The sequence below is a fragment of the Acanthochromis polyacanthus genome, chromosome 5, assembly GCF_021347895.1.
Source record: "Acanthochromis polyacanthus isolate Apoly-LR-REF ecotype Palm Island chromosome 5, KAUST_Apoly_ChrSc, whole genome shotgun sequence".
NCBI classification, from domain to species: domain Eukaryota; kingdom Metazoa; phylum Chordata; class Actinopteri; family Pomacentridae; genus Acanthochromis; species Acanthochromis polyacanthus.
In genome coordinates this window covers 29,651,257-29,666,401 of record NC_067117.1, presented here as the reverse complement: position 1 = coordinate 29,666,401, position 15,145 = coordinate 29,651,257, and the positions used below count along the sequence as shown (strand labels likewise).

Here is a 15,145-nt window from a genome sequence, read left to right as displayed (position 1 = left end):
TGACATGTCTGTCAAAATACAGCTCCCATTAAGAGCTGTATTTTGACAGATTCCCATTTAGAACTCTATTTAATGACATACAAGATTTGACCAAATCAAGCTCAGGATTTTGTAGAAATATTTACAGACCTACTGAAGGCCTGTCTGCTGTCCACAGCAGGCTGTGTCATATTCTTTCCTTTGACTTCAATAAGTACCTGCAGCACACAGCAGAAACTTTCAGTTCAGCATAATGTGTGAAGGATCTGCTGGTAAAGAATGTTCTGTATTATTCTATACATCTGACAGGTCAGCTGCTCAATGCAGATTTCAGATGAAATTTTCTGTTTTGAAATTTCCCTGGATCAATCCTGAGCTGCATGACAGCCGTTTGCAGAGCTGACCAACTTATTATTAAAGTTTATTTTACAATAATACAATAATAGCATTGATCCACATACTCCATGCTACCATCCAACTTATGATGAACTATGGAAACTAGATCTTTAATCACTAAACCCTGGCTACCATGACTTACGAGCTAGCCAAAATCTTTTTTTATTCCAACTGTGTATTCCATTTATCGTGGAAAAATCTGAGATGATGAGGCTGGTGATATTCTTCCAGTCACTGATTGCAAACATTTAATGACATTCAGTCCAGAAATTCACCCACACCTTAGTTTATTTAGACTCCAAATACATCATTCCGTTTCCATAAATACTCACTGGAGCTTAAATGTGTGCTAATCCACAGTTACAATATGCACTATTTACTCCTGTTTGAGGAGCACTTGCTAAAGACTACAGTGCCCAGCTGTTTAAGGAAATGTTACAGCCTTTTGGGAAATGAAACTATTTATTTGTGGCCCATCTTTTAAGATGAATATCTTCAGTAAAAAGCACTTAGTTTTAGATGGAGCCCTGCAGACACAGCTGGTAAGTTGTAAAGAATTATGATTTGTTGGCAATGGGAATACTATAGCATTGTCCCACCCTGTAGTAGTGTTTAACGAAGGCAGTTTGAAAGGCTTTACCGATGCTGCATTTATTTTTCACGATTATTTCTCAACAAGTCACAGTGTTGAAGCCCATGCTGTGCATTGTCATCATAAATGACTACAACCTCATCTGTCAGTCAGCTGTAATTGGCAGGTAATTACCTCAGACATCTTTTGATCTGCTTCTATCTGCCAGAAAAACTGACAGCTACTTTGAAAAATGTTTGTCTCATTTTCGTGGCTCTTCTCTGATAATTGCTTGATTTTTGATGCATCATTTGCTCAAGAACAAATTGTCTCACTTTTTTGTCTACCTGCCACGGAAGCTTTTGTTCATTATGTACATATTAATTATAAAGGGATACATCTATTGTTTTCTTCTTTTGAAGTTACAAATAACGGTAAAGTTTATTCTTATCACTGCTGTCCTCACTTTGTTCTGTTGTGCTTGCTGCACTATCTTTGCAAACTATATTCAGCAATAACAAGGTGCATCCAAACAGCCGAGCAAGTGAATCATTCATGTGTCCTCAGGAAGGATCAGAGCCTAATTATGAGGAAGTGTTCTGCGCAGGAAAAAAAAGAGCCTTTTTGTCTTCATCATCCTCCTCTAGTGAGCAGCTGCAGCCGTTGCCACCCTAACTGTGACTCATTCTTGTTTAGTACAGTACAACAGAAACCTTAAGGAAGCACATTGCTGACTTGTCCACTTGAAATCCCCCACAGGTGTCTCGCTTCCCGAGTGAGGCCAGATTAAGACACAAGCGCCGGAGACGAGCTAATCCTTCAGCACTCCCCACAACATCCTACTTGTTTGGCTATGAGACTGTCGGCTCCCAGGCTTCTCCCTCTGCAATTAGCTGATTTCTATCACCACACACACACACACACACACACACACACACACACACACACACACACACACACACACACACACACACACACACACACACACACTTCTACGCACCCAAACACACTCACATACACACACTTGCAGCAATTAGCTCTTCATGAGGCTTATGCGCCCGCCAGCCACTTGCTGTCACTGTCACTTTTGCTAAGTTGGAATCTACACCTTCTCATCCTCTTTCTTGCTCTGCCTCTCTCTAACCCCATTTCCTTTCAATTAGCCGAGCTGCCAGCAGGATCTTTTTCTCGGATTAAGTTATCCAGAGTCTATCCAGCCAACGCTCCTCTGCATTCACAATATCTTGGCTCGGCTTAGTCGCAGCCCTTTGAAGACAATGAGCTTACAGGTACAGTGGAGGCTGTGTCGCCTTCTTTTTTTTCTAGCATAAGCCACCTGAATGGCTTCATGTTAGTTGGAAAATAAACAAAATACGTTGATATAAACCTAAAACAAATGACTACAGCAGCTGAAGTCGAATACCTTTTCGTAGTATTTGATGTCATACTCCAGGATTACTCCGTTGGGCTGGTCGGGTTCGTGCCACATCAGAGTCACACTGTTCTGGCTGGTGTTCTCCTGGCGGATCGCTAACACTTCAGAGGGGGCTGCACAGGAAACAGGACAGATTACTGCTTTGTCAATTCAACATGTGACTACTTTTAGCTCTATTACAGTCTCCACCAATTACTAAAAGAGTCTATTTAGTTGCTAAATGCTCCACGTGCTCACCAGCTCATTGCTAACTTTGTCTGTCTGCGATTTGATGCTGGGAAGGTAGTGTACAGATGTTTCATACTGAGCTTCAACAGTCAAAAACATCTGCCTGATGTTAGTAAAACTGAACAAAACGGTTTGATTGGACATCGCTTACAGTTATTCATCTTCATAGTTAAATACTGACACAGGTTTAAAGTTACAAAAGACAAGTTTGGGGAAATGAAAGGACATTGGTCTGTTTTCTGTTTTAAGTCTAATGATTTATAAACTCAATAATACTTCCTAAAAGGCTTTGTAGTTCTGTAACAACATCCTACTTTCGTTTTGATCAGTTAAAGCCATAATTGGAATGACAAGACATAGAGTGCTTGTTAGGTAAACGTGGTCAGCCTAAGTGTTTGAACGAATGATAAATGCTCTGCTTTATCTCCTCAGTCCAGTCTCACTGCAGTTTGAACAGTAATTAGACAATGTCAGTTTGAGAACAGTCCAAAATGCCATAAAACCTCATAGTCAGTAGTAGCCCGTGGATGACCTTAGCATTTGTTCGTAAGACTGTGATCTGGTCGCATAAGTCGCAAAACGTTTTGTTGTTGTTTTAGTCCAAGAAATGATGTCCGTTTGCTGGGAAATTTAAATGTTTGTCTCCAGCAAAACCAATGTTTGATTGCAGTAGTAAACCCACGGAATTGAAGCTTCAGCTGACATCATGCTTAAACATAAAACACAACGACTGTTAAAGAAGGCAGAGATTTTAAAATAGAGGCCCGATCAAAAATCCTTTTCTTTAGATTACAATATTGACAAGGATACCTTCCGTCTGTTTTCTGTGGGAGTCAGTCTCTGTGGTTGGTACAAGGTTTGATGGAAGGCCACACAGGGAGAAAATGGACAAAAATCCACACAATTTGCTCTTAAAAAAAATCAAAAATCTGATTCCTTCCAAACTACCCATCCAAATATCAATTTATTGTCTGTCTGCAAAATATTACAGTCTATTCAAACTGCAGTAATCAAAGTAAAAACGATCAATTCTTCTCAAATTGTCCATCTTTGAAAACTTGGATCCAGCTAAAAGTTAGAGTCCACTAGTCAGTGACAGAGTTAAAACAACAGATTACTGCGTCGCTGATCACAATTTACACACAGTTATTCTGTGCTCTGGTTATAGAACTAGAATGGAAGTGAGTATGGTTTGCTGACTCGTCTTTGACAGCAGCCTGTTTTGTTATAATCATCACAAACTGTCCTTGACCCAGCACATTTCTTTTAAAGATTGTTATTTTGGCACTTCTGCACTTTTGACAGTAAGAGAGACAGCAAGGAGAGAGAAGGAAAAAAAGCTGGATTCAAACTCCAAACTTGGGTGCAAATGAGTCACTGAATGCCTAAGTAAGGAATATATCCTTCAGTGTTTTTTACCTGTTATTTTCATGCCACTTCAGTGACTAATTCAAGGTCACATCTGGACTCAGGACATGTGAACTTTCACCATAAAAGCAAAGTGACTTTTCAGCCGATTGTCAACAATATCAACTACAGGAATAAATGGTCCAAAAACCTTGAGCTTCCATGAAGTGACCTTTCAAGGACCTTTAAACCTTAGATGCTTGATCCTGCTCTGCATTTCCATTGAGCTTTACACTGGAATACCAGGAATACATGTGATTAAAACTTTTACACCAATTCAGACACTGGTCATACTGGGTCTCGCTTTGTTTAAAGTATTCAGCACCTACTGGGAAAAATCTGGCTCTTTACACATAAATAAAGTGATACTGACGTCATTATGAGCTTTTTTTAAAATTTTATTTTATTTTAGTCCACTTCCTCATGAGGAACTTCTGACTGACTAATCAATATGATGCCTCATTTTACTATAGGGTTCACATAAATGGAGAAATAATTCTGATGCAATGAGGATACACTAATTACCTACTTAAAATAGAGAGTGGTGATTGATTTAAGGTATGTTTGACTTAAAGATGATTAAGAACAAATAATTACCTTATGTAGCATCTGTAAGTCTTTGGTTCTCTGGTAACCAATCATTATCTACTATATAAATAATACTATATATATAATTTGCACAGCTGACTCCTTCTTGGACGTCCCTTCGTTCTGCCTCTAGTCATGCTGCTATAGGCCTAGGCTGCTGGGGGACTTTTCTTGACGCACTGAGCCCTTCTCTATCTACCTTTACATTTAATATGTATACCGTTATTGCAGTACATTCACTCTGTTTCCCCCTGTGCTATTTCTCCGAGTGTCCCTGGTCCCAGAGCTGGATGCTTCAGATCTGCGGTTGATGTTCCACCAGCTGGTCCAGTCTCCACCATGTCCACTGTGGGATGCTGCTGCTGACCTTCCTCCAGCCCTCTGCTTCCAACTCCCTTTTTCCACCAGTCAACTCTGCATTGCCTTCACTATACTGTTATGCTAACTTACATACTGTTTGAATTTTACTGCTAGCTATATATGGAGTATGTTTAATGTCAGAGCCGTACATCATAAGAGTAAATTATGAGTCAGTTTTCAATGTTAGCTTATACTTTGTCTGTGTCACATATCCTGTCATGCATGTATCCAAATGTGTGTTGTGTTTTCCGTGCTTTCCCACCCCTCCCTCTTCTCCCATCCCTCCCCCTTGCCCTCTTCTGTCCTTCTCAACCCGCCCGGCCAGCAGGCAGATGGGTCCCCCCTATATAGAGCCGGGTTCTGCTCGAGGTTTCTTCCCTGTTAAAAGGGTGTTTTTCCTTGCCACTGTCGCCTTTGGGCTTGCTCTGGGGGTCAGGCATTTGGGTTCTGTAAAGCGTCTTGAGACGAGTTGACTGTAATTGACGCTATATAAATAAAATTGAATTGAATTGAATTGAATTAATCCTGGATAAGGAGTTATTAGGAAACTGAACACATCACTATCATTAATCCTTCCTCACTTGATATTCACATTACTACATACTACTGATGACTACATTGTTGCAGAAATATCAAAATAAGCTGCCCCTTTGTACTAGTAGTATACTTGTTTATATATATACACACCTACTGTCTAGCATAGTGGTGGAAGTATTATACTCTGAGGATGTTTGCTGCCAGCGGAACTGGTAATTTACACAAAGTAAATGGAAAAATGAAGAAGGAGGATGACTCCCAGAAAATCTAAAATCATCAGCCAGAATGTTGGATCTTGGATGTAGCTGAATGTTTCATCAAGACAATGATCCTCAACACACATCAGAAAGAAATGGCTAAATGAGGCTAGAATTAAGGTTTTAGACTCGTCTCCCCATAGTTCTGACTTAAACCCCATCAAGAGCCTGTGGATCGTGCTGAAGAGACAAGTCTGTGTCAGAAAGACAACAAATTTATTTGGATTGCATTGCTTCTATCATGAGGGGTGGTCAAAGATACAACCAGAAACTTGTGGTAGGCTACCAAAAGTGCCTAATTGAGGTGAAAATGACCAAGGGATATTTAACTAAATGTTAGCATTCCTGTATGTATATTTTTGACCCAGAAGACCCATAATAAATCTACAAAAACATCAAAATGCATTACTGTTTTTTGTGACATTGAGTTTCAGTGACGCTATCATAGAAAATTCAGGACTCTAGAAGCCATTGGAAACTCTAGACTGCTCTGATATATACGGTCTTTACAAGTGTTTGGAAACCTTTGTTCACGACTGTATATGAGCTATATTTGGGCTGCTTTGACTTCTGCAAACAAGTTGTTGATGTCTTTCTCCCTGAGATCACTTTAGAGAGAACTTTATTTCTTGGAATAGTAGAAACAGAAACAGAACTTGGTTATGGGCTGGTAAGTTGTTGGTAGAGGATCCTATATGTGACCTTATGGGCCTTTATGATGAGTCATTGAATGTCATTGTTCTGTAACCTACCTGCCTGGTTAGTTGTGATGTTGACCATGGCATAAGGTGACGGCTCATTGCTCAGGTGCGTCACGGCGTTCATTGCCAGGATCCGGAAGGAGTAGTTGGTGTGGGCCACCAGGTTGAGCACCGTCACCCACGACTCCTTCAAACCGGTCTGGCGCGGGGAGAAGCGAACCGCCGTTGTGCCCAAACGCTCCACCATCCCTCCTCCGCCGGGCCCGATGCTGGCTCCTCCACCGGCCTTCCCTCCACCGGTGCCTCCCGGGGTGGATGCACAGTCCTCACAGGGCCCTCCTTCCCCCGAGCATTTCTGACACAACACGCTGTACTCCAAGTCGCTGCGACCCCCGGTATGCAGAGGGCGATCCCACTCTAAATTCACAGATGTCCCGTTGACTGAGGAGATGACGTTCACCGGAGCAGATGGAGGGCCTGGAGAAAAGAAGAGTTCACTCAGAGGTTTGATCATGTCTCAGAAATTAAATTGGATTTCTGAGGCAAAGATAAGCTCTACTATGTGTGTTTGTGTGCACACATTTGCAGTGTTTGGAGGCGTTCTTGTGATGCGAGAGGAGGCAGGGGTTTTTTTTGTGTGTGTTTGTGCTTACGGGAGCATGAAGCCGCCGGTGGGTCATCTGCTGCCCGATAGTAGTTGGAGTCGCAGGGGCAGGAGAGGGCGGCTCTCGTCTCCGAGTGGCTGTGTTGAGGACATTTACCACACAGGCCATCACCCGCCACCGGCTTATAGAAGCCGACCTCACAGGCTTGAAAGAAAGAAAGAGAGAGGGAGAGAGTAAATGGAGAGCTTGCAGGGAAGCTGCATCGAAATCATGATAAAATTCAGCAAGAGTGCAGCGAGAAAGGCGTGAATCGCACTCCTATGGCGAGCTGTGCATATCAACGCACAGCTTCAACTTTTTCCAAACTGCGTCATCTCCTCTGAAGCATTCATCTTAGGACAGAGCCCCCCCCACCTCCCCACTATAACCCCCCCTACCCGCACCCCAAAATCTATGTATAATTACAGGCCTTGCAACCGCAGAGCAGGGGAGATGAAAGTCATACTTCTTTCTGCTCAAATTTGGGCTGAAAAGGCGCTGCACTGTTGATACTCCCAGTGAGACCATCAGAACCCAGACCGTGTTTCAACCTTATTCAGCTCCTCTGATACATATTCACTTTTAACTCTGCACTGATTAATAATGGAGGGGGCTCTGATAAATATATTCTCTTTCCAGGCGGTTAATAGGCTTCTGCTATGGTAAATGGGGCAGCGGTAAACCCTCTCATTCACACAGCAATGCAGCAGCAGCGGTGGTGGCAGCGGCGGCAGACAACGCCGTTGCTCGTGATTGCTCTTCCTCGCCGGGTAATTTATGCTTCCACCCAGAATGCCGTGTGAGTTTACAGACGCAGTGTTTACCTAACCTTTTCCTTGTTAAGTTTATGGAAGATCCTTTTAGGTGCTTTAGACTTCAAAGGTACTGAAAGCAGCATGAAATTGGATAACCCAACATGAGTGAAATTCCAACAAAGCAAAGAGTTAAAATGCATCCTGGATTAGCCGCTGAGACATTTTTAGACGAACTGGTACCTTAAAAACACACACACACACATTCGGTGGGTGTGCACTCCAACCGCTTGATTAGAGTTTATGATAATAAGATCATGTGAGACGGATTTTTTCAAATTTTCAGCTAAAAAAAAGTCTAATTATCACCCTCATGGAGGAGTTTGTATTCATCAAAAATGGGACTATTTAGAGCATCAGGGTGTGAAGTTTAATGCTACTCAGAAACAGCTACCTGCAGTTTCTACTTCATCTTTTCACCTGTTAACCCTGAAGGTTACTTTTATTTGTAAGCCCAGAGACACCACATCCTGCAGTCAGAACCACCTGGTGTCTGTGGCGGTGAAACATCGGCCTACATCATGCATGAATAAATTCTGACTGACAAATAATAATGAAATACAATTGAGAACGAAAAGCATATTGTGGGCGGATTCTTTGCCTTCAGAATTAAAATGAATATAATAAACATGAAGTTATTTCCTTGTGTAGGTCTCTTTTCATTAGATTTTCTTTGGGGGAAAAGCTATAAAAGAAGAACCATGACGCCTGCTGCATGAATGCAAACAAACCAAATCTGGAAGAAAAAAAAACACTGTGCAATGACAGAATGCCACGAATAAATTAAGACTTGAGAATTAATTCAGATTGAAAATATAGCACAGAGTGTTTAGTTTGAACTTATCAGGAGTGTAGTTCTCAAAGGTCTGTGCTTTTGCTAAAACTGCACCTATAGCTTAACTCGAGTGTATTTTTTAATTTTCACCTGAAACTGGAATTATTGCCCTCATTTACATCCATATCTGCCTGTAATACAGCCATGGCCATAAGTTTGAACACAAGTACCATGACACTTGTGAATCTTAGAAAATACCACAAAATTGTCACTTACCAGTCATAGCCATCAACCAAAATGAAATACAGATATTTCCAGTGCATAAATTTGATGTTTGACAGCAAATATTGACATTGGAATATTAACTGCAAATTGTTGCACAAATTTTGTCATTGACTGATGAAAGTTTTTCATATACTATTTGCTGTCAAACATCAAATTTATGCACTGGAAATATCTGTATTTCATTTTGGTTGATGGCTATGACTGGTATTTATATTGTAAGTGACAATTTTGTGGTATTTTCTAAGATTCACAAGCGTCATGGTACTTGTGTCCAAACTTATGGCCATGGCTGTATACGCAGTGAAGACTATGAAGTGTGCAGGTTTATGAGGGAATCAAATAGCAGAATCTAAGTCCTTGTATGTGTCCACAAACACACAGCACTGACAACAGAAAATGCTTAAACATGGATGCGAAGAAGCCCTGTGACAGACTGGTGACCTGTCCAGGGTGTCCCCTGCCTTCGCCCGAGTCAGCTGGGATAGACTCCAGCACCCCCCGCGACCCTAGTGAGGATAAAGCGGTGTATAGAGAATGGATGGATGGATGGATGCGAAGAAGCTACATACACGTCCACCAGCACAGATCATCTATGCAGCTTTTTCTTTCTTTTTCTTTTTCTTTTTCGGCTTCCAGCCACAGATGTCACCTGTGTGGACGCATAAAAGCATCAACAACAACTGCAGAACTGTAAAAGCAGAATAAACAACCTTGGGAGAAAGAGGAGAATTTTAAATGGAAGAAGTCTTTATTTAGTCCAAAAAAGTGGGCGAATGGCAAAGAATCGACGTGCATTTGAGCTACTGAGGTGCATGTATGGTTGCTAAAGCAATTCAAGAATAAAGATGAACAGTTGTTTTTTTGTTTTTTTGTTTTGCCTTGGTTAGAAAGTAAGACTTTTACATTTACTCTCCAGATTCAGCATTTAATGTGTCACATTGGGTTCATTTCTACCTGTTCTTTCAGCTGACAATGTGGGCTTCGATTAAGAACGGCAGGAGTGCAAACAGAGAGAGCTGCTGTGCTCCTTGTTGTGTGTTTATAATGTGAATAATGTCTGTGCTGATGGAACTAAAAACTGTATTAATTAGAGGATCTGCACGATCGGTATTTGCAGAAAAGCTCCAGAAGAAAACTGTGGTAAATGGAAAATGACAATTAAAAGCTAAATGTGATGAAAAGCTCAGCTGAGATATACAAGATTTCCACGTACCTTACGATAAGAATATAAAAACATGTAGTCGACTGATGTTTTTTTTGTGTTTGTTTTGATAGTTAATGGGTTTCTCTATGCATGCCACTGATTCATAATGATTACAACCACCTCGCTGAATATGAATTCAGTTCGATTTTATTTAATTTATCTGTATTTTTGTCTGTGATTGGTGATAATTTATGATTTCATCGATTTAATTTCATTTTATTGCCATATTTTTGTCATTGACTGATGATGAATTTATTATTTAGATTCATTTTTTAATAAAATAATTCTATTTAAATGAATTCTATTTTAGTTGTCATATTTTTTGTCTATGACCGATGACATGTTTTTATTTAAATCTATTTTAAATTAAATTAAATTTAAATCAATTTTATTTTATTTGTCACATTTTTGTCATTGACTGATGATGAATTTATTATTTAAATTTATTTTTAAGTTAATTTAAATGTCGACGACTGATGATGATTTATTATTTAAATATTTTTTTAATATTTTATTAATTCTATTTAAATGAATTAAACTTTACTTGTCATATTTTTTTCTATGACCTATGATAATATTTTTATTTAAATCTATTATAAATTAAATTAAACTTAAACAAATTTTATTTTATTTGTCATATTTTTGTCTATGGCTAATTATGATTTTATGATTTAAATCTATTTTTAAGTTAATTTAAATGTCTATGACTGATGATGATTTTATTATTTGAATCTATTTAGTTTAATTTTATTTTAGCATCATATTTTCTGTCTATGACTGATGAGGACTTTAGTATTTTAATCTTTTTTATTTCATTTTATTGGCATTTTTTTGTCTGTGATAGATGATGATTTAGTTTTATTATTTTAATCTACTGTATTTTATTTCAATTTATCCATATATTTTTGGTCTTTTGTGTGGTTTATTTGCATACCACTGTAGTATCCCGCTGATTGTAGGACAAATTGCCCCTTGGAGATAAAAAAGACATTAAATATCCATGCAGAGAAAACTGACTTTTCAGTTGACTTTTGTGTTTTGTAACACAAACCAGAGCTGGGTTTTTAAAAAGCAGTTTGCAGTAATGGATTTACCAGCTAATGTTCATTACCAATAAATCCTGAGACAACAAAGCCATCACGCTGACATGTCTATAAAACCTAGAAGGACCTGCAGTGTTTGCTGTGAGCTTTTTAACTCAGGCAGTTTGAGGGATTTTATATCAACTGTGGTCAGTTTTGAGCCTGGGATGTCCACAGTGAGTGAAATCAACGTGACACATCGCCTCATAGAGTCGTTACGGTGAACATGCTGCACGTCCAGCAGAGCAACATCAGCCTTCATCTAAAGTTGGGTTGTAGTCGTCTAGTAGTGCCTTCAAAGCTCAGTTTTTACAGAACTCCTGTGGAGTTTGTGTTGTTGGAGAACCAGCAGTGTGCATTCACAAAGAAAAACATCCTGCAGACTGCTATCTCTCCTGAGCGGTATAAATGATGACTTATACTACTCGTAATTATAAGATGGTGACTGAAAAAAAGGTCTCATAACATACAACAAAAGAATCGAATTATTACTCATCAGATAATTTTCTTGTAATTACGAGGTCAGGATCTCGGTTTTACAAGACACAGCGCTAATAGTGTAAATGCAAATATAGGTTAAAAAAACAGATGGGGCTTCTCTTGTAGCTTAAAGAATAACTCTAACTGTAACTATGGTAACATTATGTGTCCCACTTTTTGTGAAAGTTTACATCTATTTACATAAGACTTTTAATGTATGTATAATGCATTATAGCTCATATGCAACAGACAGATAAAAGAGGCAACACCATGATGACTCTGACTTTTAAAGCCACTGATAACTACCTTAACCTTTTCTTAAAATTGCAAGATCTCATAATTAGGAGATCTTTTTGCTATTTTTTTTTTCTTTTGCAAATGCAATGTGCAAAAGTGTGTCACTGTGAGCCACACTTTCCACATTATACTGTGTCAGCTGTTAGCAGGATAGGTCTAATACTAATACTAATAATGATTTGGAAGAAATGGGTCTCTCTGCACTACATTCAATTCACTTCAGTTAAATTCATGAAACTTATTTGTCCCCTCTTCAGGATTTGGCTGCACAGTGGCATGGTGGTTCGTGTCCCGGTCTTCCCAGGATCTTTCTGCATGGAGTTTGCATGTTCTCCCTGTGCATGTGTGGGTTTTCTCCAGGTATTCCAGCTTCCTCCCACAGTCCAAAAACATGCTGAGGTTACTTGGTGATTCTAAATTGCCCGTAGGTGTGAATGTGAGTGTGACTGTTTGTCTCTATATGTAGCCCTGTGACAGACTGGTGACCTGTCCAGTGTGTCCCCTGCCTTCACCCCAAGTCAGCTGGGACAAACTCCAGCCCCCCTGCAACCCTAATGAGGATTAAGTGGTGGATAGAGAATGATCGATGATTTGTCCCCAACTAGAGCAGTTGGATCAACAAATAATGGCCATAATATGCTAAAATGAGTCAGAGGTGTAAAGTGACTGCACATGAGTTTAGTAGGTTAAATAAAGAACAGAATTACAGTATTTAATTCTTTTAAAAAAACAATGCAAAATTAGTAGTTATTTGCAAAGAAAGACAGGGAAATGGAATGTAAACAATTAACCATTTAAAATATTGATAAAAAAATATAATTTAGCTAAAGTTTTGTCAGACTTCTGGCTTTGTCAGAAACATAAGAGTAAAATCAGTGAATATGGATGGAAATTAGGTGGAAAACTCTGCGGCTTTAAGTGTCTCCATATGTGTAAGGAAATTCAATCATTAAATAAATTCACTGTGGAGAAAATTTGTTAGATGCAGATTACTTTTAAATGTCTGGAGGGCTCGTTAAAATGGGCCTTTTAATAACGTTCGATTGTACTCAATATTTCATCTGAGCTCTCAGCTGCATAAAAGCTTAATACCTGCTATTAGTGTAAAATCAGTATAAACGTCTTAATATTTAAAGTGGCATTAACAACTTGGAAATTGAGACTTTAATGATTTGCATTATATTCTGCACGGGAAGAAGTGATTCGAGCATTTCAAAGAAAAACAGAGAATCTAGTATAGCTCTCTACACTGCAGAAACACACACACACACACACACACACACACACGCACAACACAGCAGACGCTCAGGTAACTCACAAACACACGGTGCATTGTGTATGACTGCAGATAAACAGACTATGAGCAACAGTGTTCTGCTGTTTCACTCTCAGGGCCTCCACCGGAACCAGAAACTGCAAAATTTCGCAATATTTACCCCAGACCGTTTTCTTCTCTTCCTCCTTTTTATCCCATTAATCCCTCCATCTCTTGATGTTTCTTTTTCTTCTTTTTTTTGTGAAGCCCCTGAGTTGAAAAGCAGGTCACGATAAACATCGGAACAGCTCGTTCATCAAGGAGAGAGGCGGCGAGCACTTTGAAGTCTCTGACAGATTAACCAAGAGTTCGACACACACTCACACACACACACACACACACACACACACACACACACACACACACACACACACACACACACACACACACACACACACACACACACACACATACACACACACATACACACACACACATGCACAAAGGTTATGGTAATGCAAAAAAACACACACACAAACATACATATGGAGGGTGGTGTCTGATAAAGCCACATACACAACAGGAATTTATCAGCACACGGGTGAATATGCAAAAAGGCAGAGAGAAGGCGGTTTGTGTCAAGACAGGCAGCGATAACCTTTAACTTCAGGTCTAATGTGCTGCTGATTTGGTGCTGCGGAAATAAGAGGAATAAGATAAAAATAGGAATTACAAAAAAAAAAAAAACTAAATGCAGACAGAATGAGATAAATGGGAAGCAAAATAACCAGCAGTTTCTGGCTGAAGCTGGTCAGCAAACATAATTTCCCCTTGATATTTCCATAACTTTCCATACAAAGTGGTTAAAAGCATCTAAATGTTAACTAAGGACGAGCAGGATAAGCGTTCCGTCAGATTTACCAGGAAATCTGATGCACAGGTAGTGGGAGCTGACAGTTTGGTCTATTACAGTGTCATGTTCATTCTTATCTAGAGCAATAAAACCTCTAAATGCATGACTGTTGATCACTGCTTTGACAAACCAATAGCAACCACTAGCTTCACTTAGCGCCATCTACTCCCACAGAGAGTGATTTTGCAGGTGGACTGCTGGTTGAAAGTTGGGTTTGAACTTCTTTGCTTTAACTCATGCCCAGACCTGCTGCCATAGATCCACACCAACACTCCTCTCTCCATTGATTTTATATACAACTCGATAGACTTTTACCCTTCTAATGTAAGAACCCTTCATTTTATCGGAGTGCAGTACTACGTTTCTGAAGAAAAAGCGCTGATTCCCTTCTTCTTTAATTTCTTCAAACTGCATGGTGCTAAATTTTTATACAGAGGAATAACACAATAAAGACAAATGCTCTACATAAATGCTGGATCTAACTCAGCAAGATGAATCGACTGGAACACTGTTACTTTACCAACAAGGCAAATAAAGTCCCAAGAGGTCCGGTTCACTGTGTGCTAATAACCTCTACGTAATTTGATTAATTGCAAGTTTCGTAAAGATTTTTTTTTCTCCCCAAATGAAGAATCAATTAAGACAAAGCCTACTGTGCCTCCTGAACTTTTGGCCCTCTTCTGGAGAGGGGCCCTGTGCCAAAATGTAGTTTTATGAGCACAGGATGCACAGTCTTACTATCTACACATTGCTTTGAAGAAAATGCTGCATGTTCCCATATTGTGACCTTTTTCAGCAATTTAATGAAGTCTCACAGGTTCCCAGAAGGCACGTGAGCTGCTCCCTTCAGGAAGAAGACTCTCTATGTGTCTGTGATTGACAGTGCAGAGTAACACAACTAAAAACACACAGCAGAGATAGATTAAATGACTGCCTGAG

General features: G+C 39.6%; 1 protein-coding gene across 4 annotated transcripts in view; it reads right to left on the bottom strand.

Moving 5' to 3' along the window:
- Positions 1–15,145, bottom strand: part of epha8 (eph receptor A8) — a 140,964-nt gene that overhangs the window by 30,585 nt on the left and 95,234 nt on the right. For all 4 annotated transcript variants that reach the window (XM_051948476.1, XM_051948478.1, XM_051948479.1 and 1 more), the window contains exons 7-9: positions 7,113–7,268; positions 6,511–6,936; positions 2,370–2,494 (exon numbers count right to left, since the gene is read on the bottom strand). In XM_051948476.1, coding sequence (XP_051804436.1) covers positions 2,370–2,494; positions 6,511–6,936; positions 7,113–7,268 — 707 coding nt within the window. The remainder of the gene's footprint in view (positions 1–2,369; positions 2,495–6,510; positions 6,937–7,112; positions 7,269–15,145) is intronic.